We start from the raw sequence: 24,477 nt of genomic DNA, 5'->3' as shown, positions 1-24,477 counted from the left end.
TTTGCAGTAACACAGAAAGAGAAACCTCAAGTTATTATGCACATAAACGCCTTGAAAACGATACATGGATGTCCGGCTGTACTGCAATAACTTGGCTCACATAACGAATACAACTCAAATATAGAAAGCCAGGTGCTCTTTTCTCCAACCTTTATTTATCCCCGGGTGGGCGGCTGAGCTCTTTATTTATTCGTGGTCAGGAGGGCGATGTTTGGATCAGGGCAGGGACTCGCTCGGGGGTGTGGGGGTTTGGGAGAGTCACGCTGAGGACACTGTATCGGACAGAGATGTAATTGTGTCAAGTCAAGTGACCCAGCCTCTGTAAAGTGGAATTTGTAGCAAAGTTGAGGCCTCTTAAATGCTACAAAGCACTTTTTATAGGAGCGATTAAAGAAAATTACAGGGTCTGATTGTACATGATTGTCAGGGACGCGATCAGCCGCTGTGGTTTGGGCGTCTGCCTGGTTCATGCCAAGAGTGTGTGCACGTATAGAGAGAGAGAGAGTGAGAGCGAGAGAGAGAGAGAGAGTGAGAGAGAGAGGCATAAAATACATTGAAATCATTTGATCAATGGCATATTTGGGTTTTATAGTGTGATTTTGTGCATTATTCTACCAGTGAACACTCAAGGGAAGAGACTTCGATTTAGCCGTGAGACTGTAAGACTTACTCTCTTTTTTCAGATTTCATCAGATAGCACTTTATGATTTTACACCAGGAAACCTAAAACTTTGAGTAAAGTTTGAGCACTTGGTGTCATTATACATGTCATAAGTCACCAGCAGGATGATGACCAGAATAGGTCGGTAAAAAATGAAAAATCTTTAGTTTACTTGTCTTCACGCTGTTCCAAACTTCCTTCATTCCTTCATTCCTTCTTTAATTCATTCATTAATTCATTCATTCATTCATTCACGTGAAAGACAAAAGTAGATTTTTAACGATTTTTTTTGTACACTTCTTATGTAGAAACTACTCATATTATCCACATCTGTCAAGTTCCAAAAAGAAACAAAAAACACACAAAAAACACCACAAAAGTATCATTAATTGCTCATTTAAAACTTAACGACAGAATTGTATGGCTCTTTTATGAGATTTATTGGTGCTTGACAGATTTGGTTGTATATGGAAGAGGTCAATATTCATCAAAAATAAATACTTTTGACAGAAAAAAGAGCATATATGGCACAAGGGAGAGTAAATAATGACATAATTTAAATTTTTGGCTAACAGCTACGTGTGTGTGTGCGTGCGTGCGTGCGTGCGTGCGTGAGTGATGGGAATGTATTGAATGGGAATCACATCACCTGTACATCTTTTCCTGTGCTCTCTTTTCAATTAAAAGTAACAACAAGACCAAACAAAAGCAATAAAGCATTCATCCATAGTGTCTAAGCTAATATTAGCTTCCTTCCTTAGCACTAGCAAGTTCCTCTCTACAAATAGCACATTCTCATCGCAGATGCCATAGTAAAGCAAGTCTGCTGGTGTTACGTTTCTTCCTGTCGTCACTGCTGTCACTAGCTATGCGTCGCCATTTAAAATCTGCCCGTTTGTAAGGCCTAAATTATCACCGCTGTGACGTTAGCATAGCTGCACTCCACCAAACTCTGAGCTCACTGCGACCAACCTGTAACTTTCCCCACTTCTATGTGCCAATGTCATAGAGTCGTAAGTTATGCCACCGTGTCTTCGCTGGAGGGCTTGGAAAGGATCCTCTAACAGTCTGTCTTCAAGCAGAGAGGAAGATGGATAATATTACAGTGAAAGTCACTCTGCTCATTTTCTTCAGCTGCCAGTAAAATCATACCTCTTCAAAGAGGGCAATGTTTACTGCTCACAAACATTATGGCATTCTTATTTAGGTATCATTCAAATTAAAAAAAATATCCTAAAAAGCTTTAAAGGGGTCCTATTATGTTCATTTAAAGGCTCATATATTTGCTTATGGGGCCCACTGGAATATTTTTTTTATTTCAATGATTATTTTTCATTGTTCCAGCACGTGTTCTCTCTAAACGCTCTGTTTTAGTTTCGGTTTCTTAAACCTGCCTATGTTGTGATTGGTCAATCACAGCATATGTCTGAAATGTAACACTATAGTAGTATCTTTAATTTCTAGTTAATTTTGAGATTTATGATTTATGTGACTTTATCTTTGCAAATTTGACTTTGAGACATTATTATGACTTCTGAAACTCTAGAAGTGACATGTCTTATTCATATACTATCAGGCAAAAGTCTCTATTTAAACTTGTTTTCTAACAGCAATTGAGATATTAAAGAAAACAATTGAGATATCGTTATTTTTTTTTCCTATGTGAAAAAGAAGGGCCTTCATTGGAAAAAAGGTTCTATCTATTTTCATCCTAATTATGTCTGTATAACATAAAACATTTAAATGTTAAATAATCGTGAGTGAAAAGGTTTGTCACGGGCGAAATACCACGGCATATTGCCTGGGCACCTGGAGCCAGTGCGATAAAATGTCAACAAAAAAAAATGTATTTCACAATATGAATTATTGATGAAGTCTGCTCTTACTAAAAGCAGATGTTTAGACATTTCAGGAGTGTTAATAAAGCACAGATTGCATCATATCAACCCAAACAGGACTAAAAATATGACTATTCTAACTGTAGAAATAAATTGCTCCTGTGAAGAGCTGTGTAGTTCCTTGGGTCGTTTTGCCATCCAAAAATATGTTCACCCATAATGTTGTGTTTCTCTCCACAGATGTTCTGTGTCCCAACATGAAAGTCCAGGCAGGCCGTTTCCGACCGAACAGCACCAGTGCTGGACAGACGGAGGTCCCAGGTACTGTGTCCACGTTCTTCCCATAGTGTCATGAAAGGCTCTCAGCATCGTATCAATTCATTGTTCGCATCTGAGGAAAAGTTCACATGGTTTCATTGATAATAATGAGACAGCAACTTCTCATAGGATGTGAGATGCTTTCAGCACACCTTGTTGCAGCTCTAAATCCATTTGTTAAAAATGGGCTTTTTAAATAATGAATTGTCTTCCATCATTTGCGTTTACATCTCAAAACTAGCATTTTATGATCCTTTAATGTTTCATCTTCAGATGTGAAAACTTTTCTTCCTCTCACGGTTACACGGTTACATGAAAATCCTCCCTACTGTATTTTATTTTCCGATTAGAGGTAAAAAAAATAAATGAAGAAGTGCACGGCATAATGATTCTGACATATGGACTCCCAAACTTGCACTTCTTTTTGTGTGTGTGTGGATGTAAGTAATAATACCACAAACTACAAGCCTAGTTCCTACATTTAAAGTACTTTTGGATCAGAAATAAAGCATTCTTTTCCCTGAAGGTTACGCTTTTAAAACATGAAACATTGCAGCGAGACATCGAGGTTTCGAAATAAGAGATCTTTTGCCCTCCTCTGTTCTAAGAAACGTGGAGTTCTTTAGTGATTACACAGATCTGGAAGGATGTTGTGTTTGGGTCTTCAGGGGGTTCTGAGTTCCTCTGCGAGACTCCCACTCAAATTCATCAACCTAAAGTAAGAAACCAGACCAAAACAGAGAGAGAGAGAGAGAGAGCACTTCACCTGTGCAAGAAAATGACTATTCAATCTGGTGGTGTGCGGAATAGAAGGACATATACAGACACTGCTGTATGTACAAAATGGTCAAGAGAGCTGTTTTTCATAAATCTGATGAGTTTGGGTCATGTTTTAATTGCTCAAATCTCTCTTGATAAATCCAGACAAGTCGTAACCCTGGAAAATGATTTATGTTTCTTCGTTTGACATATTTTATATCTGCATTGCTTCAAAAATAGTCGTTCTAGTCTCTGAAATGTGGTCCATTTGACTTATTATTCTACTTATAATAAGGAAAAGTGCTGTCTTCGGTGTTCAGGTGAAGTTTAAGGTGTGATCTCTCCATGTCTGAACATCATTTGTGGGTCACTGCGCTTTCCTCATCGTTCCCATCATCTTCATGACGTTTGTTTGGTTGCAGTTCTTTTGGATTGCACCGACTAGACGAGATCTCTCCTCCTTTGGTGGCTGTAAGTGTTAATTATGGTGTCTTGCTCCTTTAATCTGCGATATTCAAGAGAACAACACAAGCTAAATCTTCAGGGAAATTCCAGGTTCACATGAGATGTCACACTTGCTGAAGCTGCCAACATCGGCATGCTGTTTCTGAAGTTTGGAACGTCACTGTTGGCCAAAGAAAGGCCAAAATGAACATAAAATGCTGCTGACTGAAGACTGCATCTGTAAAAGTAACTTTATCAATACAAAACTAGTTTATTTGTAGCACTTGCACACTAGTTAAAGCTCTGTTGGAGTGTTTGACAAATGTGTACGATGTGTTTTGAGGGTTTGGAAAGTTCAAGTCAGCAAATTGGATTCCTGAAAGCATATGATATAGCTGATGATAACTAGTGATCTCTGAAATTCTCATTGATCATGAGTGTGTTAGAATGCATTTGAACCAACTTTTCTCAACTTTTGGTCCACAAACCCTTGTTTTCTTCGAAATCTGCAATGCACCATTAAATCAATGGACAGGAGTTGCCTGCATGGGGTGTAAGTGCACTAACTAATTTGTATTGTTCATATAATTCAATATAGCTTTTTATTAAGGCACATTCACACCAATAAAGATAACTGTAATGTATAACGATAACAACATTAGCATCCTCTGACTATTAGCTATGTTTATTAAGCTCGCGCTGCAGTGTTCTCGTCTGCCACTTTAAATGACAGAGCTCTTTAAAGCAGGATAGATTCTGATTGGCTGTCAATATTTTGTATCATACATCACCTGGGGAAAACAAATTATGAAAGTGATTCCAACTAAATTGTTTCTCTGTGCTGTTATTATTGTTACAGTTGTGGTGTGGACTGCAATTCTTTGATATTTATAACGATTAGAACTATATATTTTTATACTATAGGCTACTATTGGTATGAACTGTATGAAACTTATGGGCGGCCCTTCAGAAATTACCTTTTCAACATTAAATTTACATGATTTGGAAGATGATATATCCAAATCGCATTCAATGTATTATACATTGAATATGATTTGGATATATCACCTTTTTAAGTCATGTAGATGTAATGTTGATAGGCCTATATGTTTATCAGTTTATTGTTTGAGGTACACGTTTTGCGCATGCGCGGTCACGGAAGAAAGTATAAAAGCGAATAGGTGGAGGGCAAAGAAATCAAACAGAATATGGGTCCAGAGATGCGTTGTTAATAGTTTCATTATTTTTGAAGCATCATCTTAAAAATATTGCGCTTAAATGCAACTAAATGCTGAGCGCATGCGTCTGGATCAAAGACTGTGGCCACAGAGAAGTTTGTCACGCTGACACGCTGTGAGTGGCCGTTTTAAAACGCTGCCGTGGCCGTTTTAAAACGCTGCCGTAGCGTTTTTATGCGGTGACATCTTGTACTTAAGGGGGCTGGTTTCTATGATCGTCGCGTTGTGTGCTGCTGCCTGGAGTGCCCATGTGTTCCGATCAAAGTCATGCGTCGTAACGCGCTCATCTGTGCCGCGCCGCAGAACCCTCGCTCTCTCACTGTTTAAAATAAGACTCGCTCGTGATTATACGCTTTCACTCGCCAGTCCCAAATTACAGGTCCTGCAAGCGACACGCTATCGGGAGAGAAGGGGAGAGAGAGGAGACGCAGAGACAAACAGAGTTGTGGAAATGAGCTGGAGGAACAGCTGGAGGAAGAGTTGAACATGGTGTGAAATCAAACAAACAGTAGGCCTATAAACTGTTTAAACATACAAGTGACCAGGATACATTAATCTAAAATGATGAACTGGTTCAGAAACTACACATTAAAGTTTAATTAGGAATTAATAGCATTAAAAAAGTAGAAAATATTCTTGCTCTATATGCAAATATTGTTTAATCCATTGGTCCAATGTTTTGAAAACTTATTTTTAACACAAGAGACTGCAAAAGCATTGAGATCGTAACGGCCAAAGATGTCAATTAAAAACTAGCACAGATGGAACACAAGAAAGTGTGAACGGCCCCCTATAATGCTGGTCTGGCAGGAACCATGAGGGATTTGTTGTGCAAAAAAAAAAAAAAAAAGCTTGAAAGATGAAAAGTGCTTTTGTTGTTTTATGCATTTTTTTTGCACTTTGCTGTTAACAGGGTATCTGCTTTCTTTCTACGTTCTCAGACACCTGTTAATCTATTATCAACACACACACACACACACACACACACACACACACACACACACACACACACACACACACAGAGAGTGTGGCCTAGACTTGCACGTTCTCACATTACCACCAAGTTAAACAACTCCAAACATGCTTCAGTTCAAATAATCGTAGACTGTTTAAAGACGCCCGTTTGCTGACACGAACACACCTGCCCTAAGAAAACAACACTAGAGTTCATCAAGTGAAAGTGAGATTTAACAGGCGTCATATACACAAACCATCAGCGGTTCATGTACAGTATCGAGAGCTCTTTTGAACGTTTAACTCAACCAGCATTAGTGTGTCGCAGATCGACCCTTGACTTGCTTCCCCAGGCAACGCCCAGGGCCCCACTGGCATCGCCATGGCAACAGACTATGTATTGGTTATAGGAGCGCCCTGGTTTGGCCACTACACTAGGGTAGAAGGCCAATACTGCCAACCTCAGTAGATACACACACACACACACACACACACACACACACACACTGGAGCACCACTGACATAATTGCACATGAAAGGTTGGTTTTTAAAACATCTGGTGCAGCAAGTGCAGTTTAATGAGTGTTGGCTGCGGATCTGAAGCATTAATTAATGGGCTGATATCCACACACACACACACACACACACACACGCTTTACTATTTTTAAAAAACAATGATGTCATGTTTGATCCTAGAGGCATGGATTTTTCTGTGTGAATAATATGGAAAGTGGCCCACGTGTTTTGCTCGTGGATATGGAGGAGAGATATTAACACTTAAAACACAGCTGATCAATTTGACCATAATTTGCTCTTTACTGTGATTTGTTTCCATTTATGTCCTTGTTTGTGTTTCCTTAGTACATGTTAATTACATAGGCTATTACATTATTACTTTCTGGAATACTTGATTCTGATTGGTCAGTCATGGTATTTTGTTGTCAAATATTTTTGTGTAATGATGTTAAAGTTGACTGTTGTCTCAACTGAGTTCCTATTTAGCTGTTAGTTTCATGTCACGTTTTTTTACTCTCTTTCTTCTGTTTTTTTTTATGCTATATACATTTAAGTGTCCTTACACAGGTCAAGCTGTTTGGCGAATGGGTGGAAATATATAAACAATATAATATATAATATGATAAATACAAACATTTATTTGTGTGTATATATTTATATAGGCTATATATATACATGTATATATGTATATAATTGACGTTTAATGTCCATTTCATGCATGTGATAAATTATTTTTTAACTTAAACTGAACTTGTCTGTTTACATATTTTTGAAGCACTGCCATATGAAATATGCTAAATCAGTAAATGTGAAAAACATAGAAGCTATATTATTGCATATAGGCCTTATTATTATATTATTATTATTTACCTCTTTTTTATAAGAGTGAATCCTCTACTTCCAGAAAGATTTAGGAAAGTTCATGTTGTCGTTTTGACCTGTCTCTTGGACTCCACCTAGTGATCATTGATGGAAAGACGTGTTAAGGATAGTCTACACTACATGGTCCTCAATCAACATCTTAGTTGATCCTGGAACAATGTTTCAATCAACCAATCAGATTCAAGGGACAAGTTTACAGTTTGTCAAGTTGTGTTCTTCTTCTCTGCTCTCAGGTTTTGATTTGATGGAATACTTCAATGTGAGAGATTTTCTTGGAGAAAAATTTGAGCCAGGTCAGACCCCGTATGTCCGGCTCGGTACCATGCCCATCGTCCAACAAACACAGTACGTGAATCATTACTTGCAATGGAATATTTAAAAATCGCCTTATTTTAATGTTGTTGTTTTTTTCTGCAGTTTTTCTCTTTTTAACAAAGCTTTTTCTGTTACTTGTGTTGTAGAGATGTCTTGCCGCAGGGTCTGCCTGATGAATATGCCTTCGTGACCACATTTAAGTTCAGGAAGACCTCTCGTAAGGAAGACTGGTACCTGTGGCAGGTCTATGACAAATACGGGATCCCGCAGGTGTGGACGACTCATTCTGGGGCGCCAACGAGGATCTGATATTCCAAATGCTCTATATTTTGACCAAATAAAACCTATGTCAATACATATATTCTCCAGGTGTCCATCCGTCTGGATGGAGAGAACAAGGCAGTGGAGTACAACGCTGTGGGCCTGACCAAAGATGCGGTCCGGGCGGTCTTCAGGAACCCAGAGGTGGAAAACCTGTTTGATCGGAACTGGCATAAGATTGGCATGAGGGTGGACTCCAAATCTGTGTCCCTGTTCCTGGACTGCAAGCACATCGAGACGGCGCCCATAGAGGAAAGAGAAGACATTGACATCCAGGGAAAGACTGTCATCGGAAAGAGACTCTATGACAGCGTTCCCATTGATGTAAGCACCTGTTGAGGATTACTTATACACTCGCATTTACAGTAGATTAGCTTACATCGGACAGAGTAAGTTGCACAAAAATACTGTGAAATGATGGCATCAAATGGTAAAAGCGACTAAGGTACTGATTGATTATTTTTTATATTTTATATATATTTTTTATTATATTTTAGTATTTTCATGGCTCTTCATAGACAGAATACCACCATGGTAGTCTCTAAAAAGCATGGTAAATAGTGGTTCATGATTGGATGGTACCAGTCTTCAGAAGTTTAAGGTCAGCAATATGTTTTTTAAAGAAAAAATACTTTCTAATTTCTATTCATTAAATAATCCTAAAAATAAATGTATTACGGTTTACACAAAATATTAAGCAGCACGATAATAATCAGAAATGTTTCTTGAGCAGCAAATCGGAATATTAGAATGATTTCTGAAGGGTCATGTGACACTGAAGACTGGAGTAATGATGCTGTTCATTTTATTCCTGTTGCATCACAGGAATAAATTACATTTTAAAACAGTACAATGGTAAACAGCTATTTTAAATTGTAATACTATTTCACAATATTATCAGTTTTACAGTATTTTTGATACCTTGGTGAGCAGAAGAGACTTTGGAATTTGGGAAATCTTACTGACACAAACTTTTGGACTGTACAGTATGTTTATGGAGCTAATACAATCCTGCCTGTCCTCTATAGTTTGACCTCCAGAGGATGGTGATCTACTGTGATGGTAAACAGTCTGAGCAGGAGACGTGTTGCGATATTCCTGGTGGACCAGTAAGTGCAACACACACACACACACACACACACACACACACGCACACACACACACACACACACACACACACACACACACACACACACACACACACACACACACACACACACACACACACGGCTCAAACAGTGCAAGCACTAAAGGACTCAAAGGTCTTTGTTTTTAGTCCTTGATGAAGATGATGATGATGATGATGATGATGATGATGATGGGGAATATTCGTTGTACAGTGTCCAGATTTTCATACTCATAATACTCGACATCTGGAGCCACTCTGCAATCCTTTTCGTTTTCAATTCCTCTCACTTTCTTCCTCTCTTTCATAGCACATTCAGTCTCTTTCCGTTTCCTCGTTCACTTTCTCTTCTCACTCAGTGTGAACAATCTTTGGCGACCGAGGCTCCCCCAGTCCCGTTGCCCACCCCAAAACCAACAAGCGCTGAGCAGAAGAAACCGGCCGCGGTCAACTGCTCCTGTCCTGCAGGGGAAAGGGTAAGACTTCCAGGTCAAAGGTCACACTCTTAAAGCTGGTGAACCCCCATGTTTAACATGCAAAAAAATTGAATATTAGCCTTATGATGCTGTGCAGTAACCAAAGTTATTCACAGCACATGAGAAAGAAAAGACTAAATAGACTTTAATTCTTTTCACAATCATGTGCTGAAGAACTTTTAGTCATGCTAATAAGGAATATTTATGTTCTATAAGCCAAAATCGGTTGGTTACAACAACATTTTTTTGTAAAAGCAAGCAAAATTAAGTTTACAGTACTTATAGTATAGCCACAGGACTTTAAAATGAAATTAAGCATTTTAATATGAGACTAGTATGATGAAATTATAATATAATAATACATTTTCCCTTTACAGTATTTTAACTCCAACTTAAACATCTAACATAACTTATTTTTTGTACATAAGAATACATAAGCATTTACTTAATATCAATTATTTTGTATATATAATTAATCAAATATTTTAAAAGATCTGGGCTCATTTTTGTTTGAACCCTTAGGAATATCTCGCCCTTATAGACATGTTTTTCCTGAAGGACGAGTCAAAATAATTTTCTGTGAAAATCAAAAGTGTCACGGATGCTTTAGAAATGAGTTTGTATTGAACCTGTAACATTTCTTTAAAGACATAAGGCTGAATATCATTTTTTTTTAAATCTGAACTTTCCTTTGCAATGCATTCAGTTCCTTTTTGTAATGCATTCATTCTATAATCTAACCTCCACTTTCAAAACGTATCCCCTCATTGCTCTCTCTTTTGCTGTCTCTCTCAATCTTTCCCATCCCACAGGGCGAGACAGGTCTACCGGGTGCCACGGGGCCCAAGGGTGAAAAGGTCAAATAGTGTTTCAGTATCACAACAACTTTAATATGCTTTTGCACGTCTCTGGATGCATTTCCGACGGGTTCCTCATTGGCTCTTTGCGTAAACTGTGCATCTGCAGGGGGATCCTGGTCTTAAAGGGACAGAAGGACCGCCAGGGCTCAAAGGGCTGAAAGGAGAACGTGTATGACACTTATGATTTACAAAAACATGATTTATTTTTATATGATATTGATCTGTTTCCATCTCTCTGGGCCTGGAGAATAATTGATCGGTGTTGATTGATTATTTGCAGGGCCAGGCTGTCTCTATCAAAGGTGATAGAGGAGAAAAGGTAAGGTCATGAATTTAACAGCCAATCTCCTCAAGATAGACAAAGCACAGTGAATGTTTAGTCTGTATGTGTGTTTGTTTGTGCACGTGCTTGTTACTGTCGCTTTTTTTTATCAAAAACTTAATTCCTTGATTCCAAAAAGAACAGCAGAAAATAAACAACTGTTGAAATTGACATTGTTTTGAGGATGAAAACAATACGGATACCATATTTTGAACAGCAGAATTATGGGTCCGCCAAGCTCAGAGGATATGCAAAACAAGAAGCTGCGCACTGAACACACACTCACAGCGCTTAAAACGGACAGACGGACAGAATTACCTCAGAATAATGCCATGATTAGCTTTATCATTCAGAGGTGCTTACGGGAACATTAGACGCCTGAACAGAATGGAAACTGCCATCATTTAAACATTTACCAGTGCTTATTGCCATATCAGTAAATTTGATCTGTGAAGACTTCTCGAAAGGAGTCTTATTTTGAGATTTCCACTGGAGCAAATTTAGATGCAAGCCGACGCCCACAGCTAGAAAAATGTTGCATGCTGGATTGGTCAGTGGAATTTCCTGCGGGCGACCTAGAAACGGCATATGTGAATATTGACCCCTACTGTGCTGGAGCAGATTAACAATTACAAAACATTAGTTTGCATTGTTTTCCAGTAATAATATCTCAACATTCTTTAAATATGACATGGTATAATGCACATTTCTCAAGATGTAAAATAAATCTCTGATGTCCCCAGAGTGTGTATGTGAAGTTTTAGCTCAAAATACCCCACATATATTTTTATATAGCATGTTAAAATTGTCACTTTTTAAGGGTGAGCAAAAACACACCGTTTTTGTGTGTCCCTTTAAATGTAAATGAGCTGCTGCTCCCGGCACAGGGGGCGGAGCTTCAAGAGCTTGTTCTTAGCAGCTTCGATCATAGACATGTATAAAGGCTAGATGGCTTACCGGCGCTGAGAGCCAATGGGACCCGACGACGTCACACGGCGGCCATCTTAGGACAGCACCGCTCGTCCAGTTATAACATTAAAGTCTATTGTGCATGTAGTGCTGAAATAACTATATTTTGCTCAATTTTCAACCGATTTTCAAATGGCTTGGTGTGTCATAAACGTCAGGGATGCGGCTATTTAACTGCATAGTTTGTGAAAAATTAATTAAAAAATCGGCATCAGCACAAATCATAGCCACGTTATTAAGGTTTGTAATAAACCAAACCGTTTGTAAATCCGTCAAGAATTCAGCAAGTTACGAGCATTTGTCACTCACCTTCCATCCACAGCAGCAGGGAGCAGCAGCGCAGTCTCCTGACCTAAGATGGCCGCCAAGTGACGACCAAGGGGGTAATCCATCCGCCGGAAACTGAAGCCTCCGCGGGCGCCGCCATTGTAGCAGAACTTCACCTGCTGTTAGCATTCCATTGACTCCCATTCATTTTTGCGTCACTTTGACAGCGAATAACTTTACACCTGAGGCGTCCAAAGACTCCATTTGTCCATTATTTATTTCTAAAGAAACTCGACAATGTATAAAAGGCTCCATTACCTTGTACCTTACGTTATGGCCCCGTAGAAGCCGTTTTTGTAAAAATAGGCTAACGATTGCGTCATAACTCACGCGACTCTCTGTCGCACTGTAGAGAAATTACCGTATAGACCGCCGGAGAAGCTCGCAGGCAATCGGGGGGACGTGGAGGCATTAAGTCCGATAAAGTGAAGGGAGTAGCCCACAGAGAGTGATAAAGTTGATCCTGCTGCTAGCTCATGGACAGCTAATGCTCACGCTCTCCGTCTCTGCGAGATTCGGAAGGGAATGATTCAGATTTCTCTCGGCACAGCTACTAGAAGACTGACAGCTGTCAGACACGTTGCTCACGTGTTCAAGCTCAGTTTGAGCCTGCGCAGTTCGCCTGGCGATCAGGAAGTGAGTGCTTCAAATGGGCTTCACTTTTCTCCGTTGAAATCTATGGGGTCGCTGTGTCCATCTTATATACTGTCTATGGTGACGACACAGCTGACTCCGCCTTGAGCCATCTAGCCTTTATACATGTCTATGGCTTCGATTACCTCACACAGACACACACTGAACATTTCAAAAAACTTTTAGCCTTTTATGTTCAAACAAAGATGGAGAGACTCAAGAAGAAGTGACAGCATGTAGACAACATTTCTGAATGGTTAGTTGATGAATTTATGTAGCTTATGTGTAGTTATCTTCTAATCATTGATTAGCATATTCTGTCTTGATAATCTATAAATCATGTTCCGGGGCCGGGGGCGGGGTTTATGTAAATTTTAGGGTTGATGTCACAAACCCGGGTAACCAGATAGTAACCAGATAGTTGACGGTAGCCATTGACTTTCATAGTAAGTTAATGGCTACCGTCAGCTGTCTGGTTACCAACATTCCTTAAAATATCTTCTATGTCAATTGGGTAAGAAAATAAAAATGAACATAATTAGATCAAATAATCCCATAGACTTACAATAAAGGAGGAATTTAGCCAAATGGGCCAGTAAGTAACTCCCCAGAATACTTTCACAACCTCATATCGACATGCTACAAACGTTTCTACTGTAATGCATGATTTGTGTGTGTATTTACGTGTCAGTGATTTGCACGAGTGTCCATGCGTGTATGTATATGTGCGTTCATTGTATGTGAATGTGTGTCTGTGTACTCACAAGTATCCGTGTGTTATAACGTTAGCTAGCTGCATATGGAGGAGTTGGCTGGTTAAAGTGCATGATGCCGCAAACGCATGTTTGTGTTTGAGGTGTTGCTCTGTCTCTGTCAAACCCTGTCATGTATTGTCATCTTCCACTGAGCTGTGCTGCGGTGCAGTAGTTCACACATGTGCTTTTGACGTGCTGACCCCTGGTGCACATGCAGAAAGAGATGCTACCACATGGTGCTGCGTATCGTTTACAAGTTAACTTTTAGTAATCCATATCTGGACTCTCTCCGCTATATTTTCATTGAGTTTGCTGCAATGCATTCTGGGATTTCCTTGTAGGTGCTATATTAGAAAGTGTCCAAAAGCTAACTTAGAAGGTAGCATGATTGTTATCTACCATTTGAAATATCTTTTTGTATCGTGTATACATTTTAAGTTGCCAGCTCTCTACGTTGTGGTTGTTTTGTTGTGTTGCTTTCTCCTGATGGTGTTTATCATTGATCGGTTGGCTTTATCGAAGTGAAATGAATTTTGAGAGTAATTACAGACTGTCAGTGTGTGAAGTCGGTACTATAATCAGGTCATACAAGCTTTTCTCTTGTACTGTTCAACTCTCAGAATTCCTGGAGATTCCCTGGAGTGCACGAGACGTCTGAAAGGCAAGATATAATGGGAACTACTTCTTTAGGTTTCCTTAGTGGTGTTTAGTGGTTTAGTGGTGTGATTAATTGCCTTGACTAGAAAACTACACTCACTGCTGTTGGCCTCTTTTTATATTGTGATATGATGTCCTACATAAGTTATACGCCCTTGCAGTATGTGATTATTTTTGAAGGATGATGGAAATATTGTGATTATGTCTGATACTTTCAAGCAAAAACACAGTTTTTTTTGTTGGGTGGTTTGTTGGTCATGTTTTTTGATAAACTCTTTTGGTTGGAAGGTCAGATTTTTCAGGTTTTCATTGGAACATTTTGAAGTTTATGTGAATGAAACTGATTAGTGCTTCACATGCATTTGTCTTCCCTATCGCATCGAAACATGTACAGCACACGCCAAAGGATGAAACTTTGTCACGTCCAGGAGTCATGTGACATCTTATTGCAAAGCCATACTGAAATTCCATCTCTCTCCACAGGGGGACAGCGGCGAGCGCGGTGAACCTGGAGCCAGCGGAATCAAAGGAGAAAGAGTAAGATACAGTACACTTCTTTTTTCTTTCCATTTCTTTTTTTTTTTATTAAGATACACACGCGTTTACATGTAACATGAAATGGCATTTGCTATTGACTTGCACTTGAGTTCAAATGTTTAGGGTTGGTACGATTTTTTGATCGGTAAGAAGAAGTCTCTGATGCTCACCAGCTCTGCATTTATTAGATCAAAAATACAGTAAACATTAATATTGTGGAATGGTATTACCTATAACAGTTTCTTCTTTAATTTAATTTATTCTTGTGATCAAAGCTGAATTTGCAGCATTACCGGTACTCCAGTATTCAGTGTCATATGATCCTTCAGAAATTATTTTAATTTGCTGCTCATGAAACTTTTCTTATTATTATCAGTTGAAAACAGTTGTTGCTAAAAAATATTTGCAGAAATATTGATGCATTATTTTCAGGATTATTTAATAAGAAGAAGGTTCGAAAGAACAGCATTTATTATATTTAATTCTATTTGTTATTTAGAAATATTTTGTACATTATAAATGTCAATTTGATCCTTGCTGAATAAGTTATTATTGTCTTTCCAAAAATCTTACTGGCCCCAAACTTTTGAATGATAACATATTTTCAGTTGAAGCCAAATATTCAGCAGAAAATAATAGACTTGATATTGTACATTGTGTTTGGTTTGTGAATGCTGTGATATTATTGGTTATTTTTATTTTTTTCACACACATGCAGCCTCGTTGCATCAGCTGACGTCTAAATATTCTAGTGATCCCATCGCAGAGAGGACTCACTGAGGTGTTTATGAAAATACATAATTAGTTTTTTTTTGTGGTGTTTTTAGGGATCAGATGGTTCACCAGGTCTGTCTGGGAAACAAGGCGATAAGGGACAAAGCGTGAGTAAAAAATGTGAAGTTGATGGCATATTTCGATGGTGTATGGACTATAATTGACCAAGCATGTCATGTTTGTGCTGATGAACAGGGTGAACGAGGAGTTGCAGGTGAAGCTGGGTTACCTGGACCTCTCGGACTAAAGGTAAAACATCACCACCTTTAGAAAGAAGAGTTAGAATATGTATGATTTGATCAGTGTCAAAAGTAAACTTTTGCAAAGAGATTGTTATATTACTAAAAACTATTTATAATATGATGCATCTTAATACGAAATTATGTGAAAAATATGACCACTTTGGTCAGTCTGAGATTTTTTTGATGTTACCTATAAAATCAAATCAACATCAAATTTAAAATATTGCACAATCACATTACATAGTGATTATACAGCTCTCTACTGTCTGCCGTTATAGTAGATTTCATTGTGTTCACTGTTGGGAGTGTTTTCTTCATGTAATCTGCTCTGTATTGCATCATTTTGACACAAACTGGCCCTTTTTAATCTGACCTGTTTAAATTCAGGGGATCCAAGGTGATTCTGGTCCGGCCGGAGCACCAGGTCCTCAAGGGGTGTCTGTAAGTATATGACGTGTGTATTTAAATCAGCTGCTGATACTGATGATTATGGAAACCCTCAGAGTTAAACAATAAAACATACTTAAGACATTATCATAAATGCAACTTTATATTTCACAATTGCAACTTAATTTCTCACAAATGCATGTTTGTATCTAACAATTGTTCATTCTTAAAGGGCTATTTGACGCAACATTTTTTATTAAAATGTGTCATTAATTACTCACCCTCTTGTCGTTCCAAACCCAGAACACAAAAGAAGATTTTTTTAATGAAATCTGAGAGATTTCTGTCTCTCCATCGCCGGCTATGCAACTGACACTTTGAAGCTTCCAAAAGTTCTTAAAGAGTTCGTAAAACTAATCCATATAAATGTAGCGGTTTAGTACAAATATTCTGAAGAGATGCTTGCTTTATATGATGAACAGATTGAAGTTAGGCTTTTATTCATATTATTTAATATTATTATATTAAAGTTTTAGTAATTTTGTGTTTCTGTGATTTTTATACGTTTTTTTTATTATATATATGTCTATATAGTTTTTATAAATTTCTATTTCAGTTTTAGTGCAGTTTTATTACATCAAGTTAAACTAAATGGAAATCAGAAATGTTGCTTTGGCAACTAGTTAAAATAGCTGAAATGTTTCAAACAACAATAATGTTTTTATGGTTTTAGTTGTATTGAACTTTAATAACCCTGCTGTGAAGTATGTAACATTAAGAGTATGTTGTGTTTTTCATCAGGGCGGTGCCGGAAATAAAGGAGACAAAGGATCCTCCGGAGATAGGGTAAGTGATGACTGACACCTGTCAATCATAACAACTGTTACCACAAACATCATCATAGGCTTAGTGATCGGAACAAACCCCTTGGCACTACACAAACGTCCTGCACTACAGACATGAATGAGTCTAAATCATGCAGCAGATGTTTTGCACAGCAGTCACATCGCCTTCAGTCTGTCATCGCAGAGCCTCTTTCACCCACTTCAAGGCCTGGGACAATGTTCCCGGTTGTCTTCCCCTTGTCAGCACCCCTGTTTTAGTTTTGATGCTTTGGAATAACTTGGACGGAGTCCAAACTAGTCATTGATAAAAAGCACTGTACATACCTGTCAGATCCAAACGCTACAGAGGGAATATTTCTACAGTGTACGCAGACAGAGTAATAACTCAAACAGATGTCAGCGCTGATGCAGACTCCATATTTCCTGTTCTGTGTGGGCGGTGTGCAACCAGACCAGTTCACATGGTACAGCTTTACCGTCATTCCACAGTCTGTCCGACGGTACACCTACACACACACACACACACACACACACACACACACACACACACACACACACACACACACACACGCTGAGAGCTGTTAAGACAAATTTGACTTTTCTGAAACAAACTTAAGAGTTAATGCTGAAGCAAATGTGCGCCACTAGTGACAGCATATGGAACTGCAAAAGTGCTGATTGTTTTCATACAGGTTAGTTCCAGCCTAAACTCTCAGCATTGGTTGAGCTGATGTTGCTGTCCAGTGGTTGGGATCCTCAAACACACACTATTTCCCCCAGGAGTCACAGTGTTACACTTTCCAGGAAATCAACTATTTTATTTGGTTAGATGTTTTAACATGGAAGAGGTACACTGTTGAAAAATTCTGCAATTTTAATGGTGACAGACTGTGAGAATGTGACTGTAAAAACCGTTTCTTTGCTGTATGGTGAAAACTGTAGTAAATCAAACAGGACCTTTCATTGTAAAATTTAAATTAAATTTACAGTTTTTGGAAAAAGTCAACCAATGAAAAACCATAACCAGTGAAAAAACATAAATTGACAATTTCAGTCCCATAATTCCCTGTGACACCTTACATTTGATGTTTGTTATTTATATAAATAATTGTTTCTTCCTGTTTTCTTTGGTTATCAGTTAATCTTGTGTTATACAGTACATTAGGGTTTTGTAACATCTTGTCTTGTTAATTGAGTTTATTGCATTATTTAAATGTCATGCCTGTTACCATGATGGTGTTTTGTGTCTGTGTGACACTGTGCACCTTTTATCAGAATTATATCAGTGCATTAAAGGGATAGTTCACCTAAAAATGAAACTTTTATTATTACTTACTCACCCTCTCAAGTTGTTCCATACCTGTATGAATTTTTTTCTTTCTTTTTTTTTACACAAAAGAAGAAATTTTAATGAATGTTGGTAACCAGACCCCATTGACTTTCATAGTATTTTTTTTCCTACCATGGAAGTCAATGGGTGCCGTTAACTGTCTGGTTACCGACATTCTTCAAAATATCTTCATTTGTTTCAACAGAAGAAAGAAACTCATACAGGTTTGGAACAACACTAGGGTGAGTAAGTAATGAAAAATGTCACTTTTTAGGTGAATTATCCCTTTAATGGGTTGGTTTGTTAACATTGTATCAGTTAATGAATTTTTTTCTCTAACTGCAAGGTAATAAAACCTGAAATGTTGCTAACATATTTTTAACAGTTAAGGTCTGGCTACCATAGCTGCCTTTTTTTTTTTTTTACTGTAAATTTAACTGATTTTATTATTATTATTGTTTTACAGTGTACACATTTCAGCTTTAACCAGCTTAGTTTGCCTTGGTAGGCAAAAATGCATTACTTTTAAGTGTAAATACTGGTAATCCAATGCAAATGGAGCAAATAGGAATATTTTTAGAACCAATGCATAGTTCATCAAAACAGGAAATATCAGATTATACTTTTGCGAGAATGGTTTAACTTTTGAACTGAAATGGCCTTGAACTCAAAATAAATACATCATGCAAACTCATTTACCATCTGTTATATTTCCTGAATTCCTGAGCTGAAACAGCAGGCTCTGTGGAGTGTATAATACACATGTTGAGCTTGTCATTTTACACTCATTTCCTGCTGCTGTTGTCTGTATTAAAAAAAACACCTGTCTAGACAAATATAAGTATTTTAACGTTAAAGGAGTTGCTCAGCCTCGCTTCATTGCAAACCTAAATGTTGTTTGTGGGACAAAAACTGTGACACTGAAACCTTGGATGTGACACTGAAACAAATTTCAGAACAAATTGTGTGCTGTTAAAATTATAGTAATTTATCAAGACAAAATTAGCATTGTGAAATTGTAAGCAGAATACAGCACATAAATAAATATTGCTTATACACTAGGCTACTGTTCAAAAGTTTGGGGTCGGTAATTTTCTTAATCTTTTGAAAATAAGTCTCTTATGATCGAGATTTATTTAATCAACAATACAATAAGAACAGAAATACTGTCAAATATTATCAAAAAATAAAATGACTTTTCTATTTTAATATATTTGAAATGTAATTTATTTCAAAAATGTACTGACCCTAAACTTTTGACTGGTAGTGTATATATTTTTATTACAGAATTTTCCATTCAATGATGTCTGACTTTCGAATGTTGTTTAGGGTGAACCAGGTTTAGACGGGTTTCCAGGTAAACCAGGGCTTCCAGGAAAAGAAGTGAGTGTTCAGAGGATTCTATAATGTATATCATTTGTCATGCATCATTTTGCTCAGCATGCCATGTACACTGGATGATTGTGTCAAGTATTGCTACATGTTTGAACTAAATGACCTCATGCTCTTTTTCTCTATAATCAGGGTCTTAGGGGGCTGAGTGGCGCTCCTGGATCAAATGGAGGCAAAGGAGAAAAGGTATGGGCACTTTTCTTTTGGATTCTGGTTTCTTTGCTTTTAAAGATCTGACCAATTCTTTTATTCATCCTCAAGTTTCTCCAAACCCATATGACTTAAAGTTAAGTCTCATTTTCATTCTTCATTTCTTTGGTAGTTGAGGATGCACCCAGATATATTTAACTCTCCTCTTTTTCACGTAAAATCCCAAAACACACATATCTTTCTTGGAAAATTATAGTTTTGTATGATATGTCTGCATTTCTCACGCTCATCCACAAAGACACCCATTCAAATATGCAACCCGTCTGTGTCATGTTACACACACTTCATGTACCGTACTTATTCCCAAAGGAAATTACCAAAATGTCAGTGACAGTTTACAGTTTAACTCAACTCAAATATCAAATCACTGTTTGCGGGAGTCTAACCAGCATTAAATAAGTCCCTTGCTTCAACCATCCAAATGTTGTTTCATAATCTCTGTGTTTGTTTGATAGGGTGAACAAGGTCCTGCTGGGATACCTGGCAATGCAGTAAGACGTCTGATTCGTAAACTGAACGATTTTACATTGTAAAACAACTGTATTGAGTTGCTCATCTGTGTTTTTCCTCAGGTTCAGTCGGCAGGACTCAAAGGGGAGACTGTAAGTGTAAAATCTCTATAGAAGAGGAGTCTACCTTTGCTTCTTCAGAGTATTCTCTAAACTGTGTGTGTGTGTGTGTGTGTGTGTGTGTGTGTGTGTGTGTGTGTGTGTGTGTGTGTGTGTGTGTGTGTGTGTGTGTGTGTGTGTGTGTGTGTGTGTGTGTGTGTGTGTGTGGTTTTCAGGGCGTCCCAGGAGAACGAGGACCCCCAGGAGCAGACGGCCCCCCTGGACCTGCTGTAAGATATATTTTGTAATGTAATGCTGTTTCAAACGAATTGTATCGTTTTAAAGTTACGTATTGGAGAAGAAAAGTGAAGTTAGTTCTGAGAAAAGCTCCTGATTGCAGATGATACTAATGCAATGACATTCAGACATTTTGCATAGGCCTCAAGTGTCCAAATACTTTTTGAGATCACTGTCTGTTTATGAAGGGAAAAAAAGCAGCATTGTTGTGCACTTCATTGTTTTTAATTAGCCTATTGTTTATGTTGTTTTTCTCAGGGCCCACCTGGACCTCCAGGTTTGCCCGGTGAGATGGGTGAGAACGGACAAAGGGTAGGACATTTACATTTGATTGTAATAATCCATCTCGGCTGCTTTTAACGGAGATGTGAGTTGTTCTTGAACCTGATCTGGGGTAACCATAGAGACTGGCTAGAAACTGTGAATCTCAGTTCATGTGTTGGTATTTTTGAGTGCTCTGTGGGGTCAGATTAAAGCGAGGAGCTTATTAGGAATAGAGACAGGAGATGTTCAAATGCTCTCAGATGCCCTCAAACTGATGAGATGACTGCATCATTAAAATGTTCTCAGGGTACTTGGAAAACATTGTTTCTTGTCAAAATTATAATTGCATTTGGAGAACAGCTCCAAAAATGAAAAACAAGCAAACGGAACAAAGTTTTTGTGTATTTAAATGAAAATTCTGTCATCATTTACTGAGCCTCATGTTGTTCCAAATCAGTATGACTTACTTTCTTCTGTGGACCACAAAAGAATATAAGATGCCGGTAACCAGACAGTTGACAGCACCCATTTACATTCATAGTATTTTTTTCCTACTATGGAAGTCAATGGGTGCCGTCAACTGTCTGGTTACCGACATTCTTCAAAATATCTTCTTTTGTGTTCTACAGAAGAAAGAAACTCATACAGGTTTGGAACAACTTAAGAGTGAGTAAATGATGACAGATGTTTTTATTTTTGGGTGAACTATCCCTTTAACTAAAATCAAGAGTAGTTCTGGCAGGTCACATCAGTCAAGCTCGCATCAGTTGACTCTCGGCCGATCCACGTCTACCTATAGGAATATGATGCCTATCACAGCATTAATATATATATATATATATATAAGGCCCATTCAGTATCATCAGCAGCTTTATCGTGTTGCTCAGGAGCAAATTACCCTCCTCCATCCCGAGCTCCTCCTTTCGTCCAGCCAGGATTTGGCCTTCTGATATTCTTCTTCGAATCAGACTCATTTTTCTTGAATTGTGTTGTACATTAACTTATTGAACATTAATGCCCAGAACAGAACATAGACCTTATTCAGAGCAGCGCCATGACAGGTATGAAAGTGAGGCTGTGAGAGATACACTTAATGTGTTTTCAATGGCATCTGCTGTAAAAAGCTGTATAAAGCTCCTAGATCACTTATCATTTTACACAGCTCAGGTTGTCTTTTTTTTTTTTTTTTGGTCTACTATGTCTATATTTCTTTGCAGTGTTTCGTCAACAGAACAATACAAATCATTAAATAACAGTACAACCCACTGAAGAGTATGTCCATTCCCCTTTAAGAATCAAAGATGGCGCTGCTGTGAATAAAGTCAATGCCGCCAATCCAAACTCTATGCTAAATGTCAATCATATTTGATGATAGTGGTCCTGACAGAAATAAATGAATTGCCAGGGCAATAAGTTGTCATTAGATATGTACATTTCTAAGGCCTGTACATAATCAACATGATCAAAACTGGAAAAACCTGTCAGACAATCCACATGCCTTTTGCTGTGAAATCTTTAATGATTTTATAAAGTAAGTTTACATTAGAATAACTTTTATATTTTTAGTAATATTTCAAGATGAACACTTACTGTACTGAAGCAACTTAGGTTTGCATGATAACTTGACTTACTTGCTTACCAATACATCATTTAAAAAAATTGGGACTGAATAAAAAATAAATAAAAGTGTTTTATTAAGAGTTTTCTTGAGTATGACCTCCATATTCTCTTATATCATACTATATGAGCCATAAAAGCCTGATGTATCAAATATGATACTCATAAAGCACATATGCAAACTTTTATTATATATTTTTTATATTTTATCTAAAGTTTCAACAAACAAATATAGCTGCAAGCAGCAACACGGGGCCAAGCCCAGAAAGGGCTGTAGCGCAATGCAGAGCCAGAAGAGATAAAAGAGCAGAAATAGAATATACATGAAGAACAGATATCTTCAGAAGTACAGATAGGATGAAATGAAAAATGAACAGAAGTTCTGATGAGAACAAACACAGAATGAAGAGGAAAAAACACTTATTTCCTTATTAGGAATCTTTTGAACATTCCACAATTCACATGGTTTAATGCTTTGCTACACATCGGATTTGATTAAACAATCTTCAAAGTTATAGCCTTTTGCTTTACTCAGCATTTGCTTTATACTCATACACTGTGGTTTGCTTAATTTTACAGAGAGTTATGAAAATGTACTCAAAATGAAGATTTTTTATATAAATTTGCTGCATGTTATTTTTATGGAGATCCTTTCTCAGATACACATCATGTGCAGAACTGAAACAACTTTTCCACCACTTAAGGCCACAGTATCTCTTGCATGTGTCACACGGGATTCGAACCCACGACCAGAATGGTTCGGGATTCGAGACATGTGGTTTATCAAATTGCGCCACTCAGAGGACGTAACTTTCAAAGCTGCAGAGGATAGGCTTCAGTGTAAGAATAAGCACACAAAATCATGTTAACGAGATTAGCATGCTAAGCTAGCTTAATGCTAATGAAGCTAATGGTTATCCTGATAGCTGAAGAGCCACATTAGAAAGAATGGCATCTGGTTAGCATGCTAACCAATTATTATGCTAAGCTAACTAGCATAAGGCAACAAACACAGGCTAGGTCAACTTCGAAGATGAATATCTCGGGAACGGTAGCAAATATAAAAAATCTATTCAGTCATTTCTGTGCGTCTCAGTCCAAAGAACATCTGATCAAATTTTGGACAAAATTTAGCAAGATTTGAAGGAGAAGTAGTGAAAAAACTGTTTTTCATTTGTTCCAAAATGGCGGATAGTCACATTATTGGAAAATGACAAATGAGATATCGTCGGAATTGGCATAAGCCGAGGAACATAATGACATAAATCAATACAAATTTGAACAATGTTTTCAAAAGTTATAAGCGTTTTTGAAAAATACCTTATATCTCTGGAACACTAGGTGGCGCTGTGTTCATTGTTCTCATGTACCTTCAGGACATTGTGTCGATGATCCATACTAAATTTTGTGAAGATATGTCAAATAGTTTAAAAATGATTGCAAATTATGTCAAAATTCAAAATGGCGGACACGTGGTACCTCTCATCCTGACAAAATTGGCATCCTCGGATTCGGCATGACCCAAGGAATCCATAGATACCACATTCATGATTTTCTGACAAACTGTACAAAAGTTATTGGCCAAAATATCAATTTTTCATATATCATGACCTGTAGGTGGCGCTGTTCTCGAATTTGGCATGGACCCTGAGATCATGGTTCC

General features: G+C 37.8%; 1 protein-coding gene across 4 annotated transcripts in view; it reads left to right on the top strand.

The window, feature by feature from the left end:
- col22a1 (collagen, type XXII, alpha 1) overlaps positions 1-24,477 on the top strand; it is a 78,330-nt gene that overhangs the window by 10,350 nt on the left and 43,503 nt on the right. Inside the window, exons 6-25 of one of the 4 annotated variants that reach the window (XM_079590197.1) lie at positions 2,740-2,820; positions 7,844-7,955; positions 8,072-8,195; positions 8,295-8,570; positions 9,275-9,355; positions 9,732-9,848; positions 10,661-10,705; positions 10,815-10,877; positions 10,989-11,027; positions 14,855-14,908; positions 15,736-15,789; positions 15,878-15,931; positions 16,312-16,365; positions 17,113-17,157; positions 19,816-19,869; positions 20,011-20,064; positions 20,544-20,579; positions 20,661-20,690; positions 20,873-20,926; positions 21,192-21,245. In XM_079590197.1, coding sequence (XP_079446323.1) covers positions 2,740-2,820; positions 7,844-7,955; positions 8,072-8,195; positions 8,295-8,570; positions 9,275-9,355; positions 9,732-9,848; positions 10,661-10,705; positions 10,815-10,877; positions 10,989-11,027; positions 14,855-14,908; positions 15,736-15,789; positions 15,878-15,931; positions 16,312-16,365; positions 17,113-17,157; positions 19,816-19,869; positions 20,011-20,064; positions 20,544-20,579; positions 20,661-20,690; positions 20,873-20,926; positions 21,192-21,245 — 1,481 coding nt within the window. Of the gene's footprint in view, positions 1-2,739; positions 2,821-5,677; positions 5,748-7,843; positions 7,956-8,071; positions 8,196-8,294; positions 8,571-9,274; positions 9,356-9,731; positions 9,849-10,660; positions 10,706-10,814; positions 10,878-10,988; positions 11,028-14,854; positions 14,909-15,735; positions 15,790-15,877; positions 15,932-16,311; positions 16,366-17,112; positions 17,158-19,815; positions 19,870-20,010; positions 20,065-20,543; positions 20,580-20,660; positions 20,691-20,872; positions 20,927-21,191; positions 21,246-24,477 lie in introns of those variants that run through there. The other 3 variants (XM_079590200.1, XM_079590198.1, XM_079590199.1) reach the window with 3 other exon arrangements.

The sequence above is a fragment of the Phoxinus phoxinus genome (assembly GCF_949152265.1).
Source record: "Phoxinus phoxinus genome assembly, chromosome: 19".
Taxonomy (NCBI): domain Eukaryota; kingdom Metazoa; phylum Chordata; class Actinopteri; order Cypriniformes; family Leuciscidae; genus Phoxinus; species Phoxinus phoxinus.
This window is presented reverse-complemented; position numbering and strand designations above follow the sequence as displayed.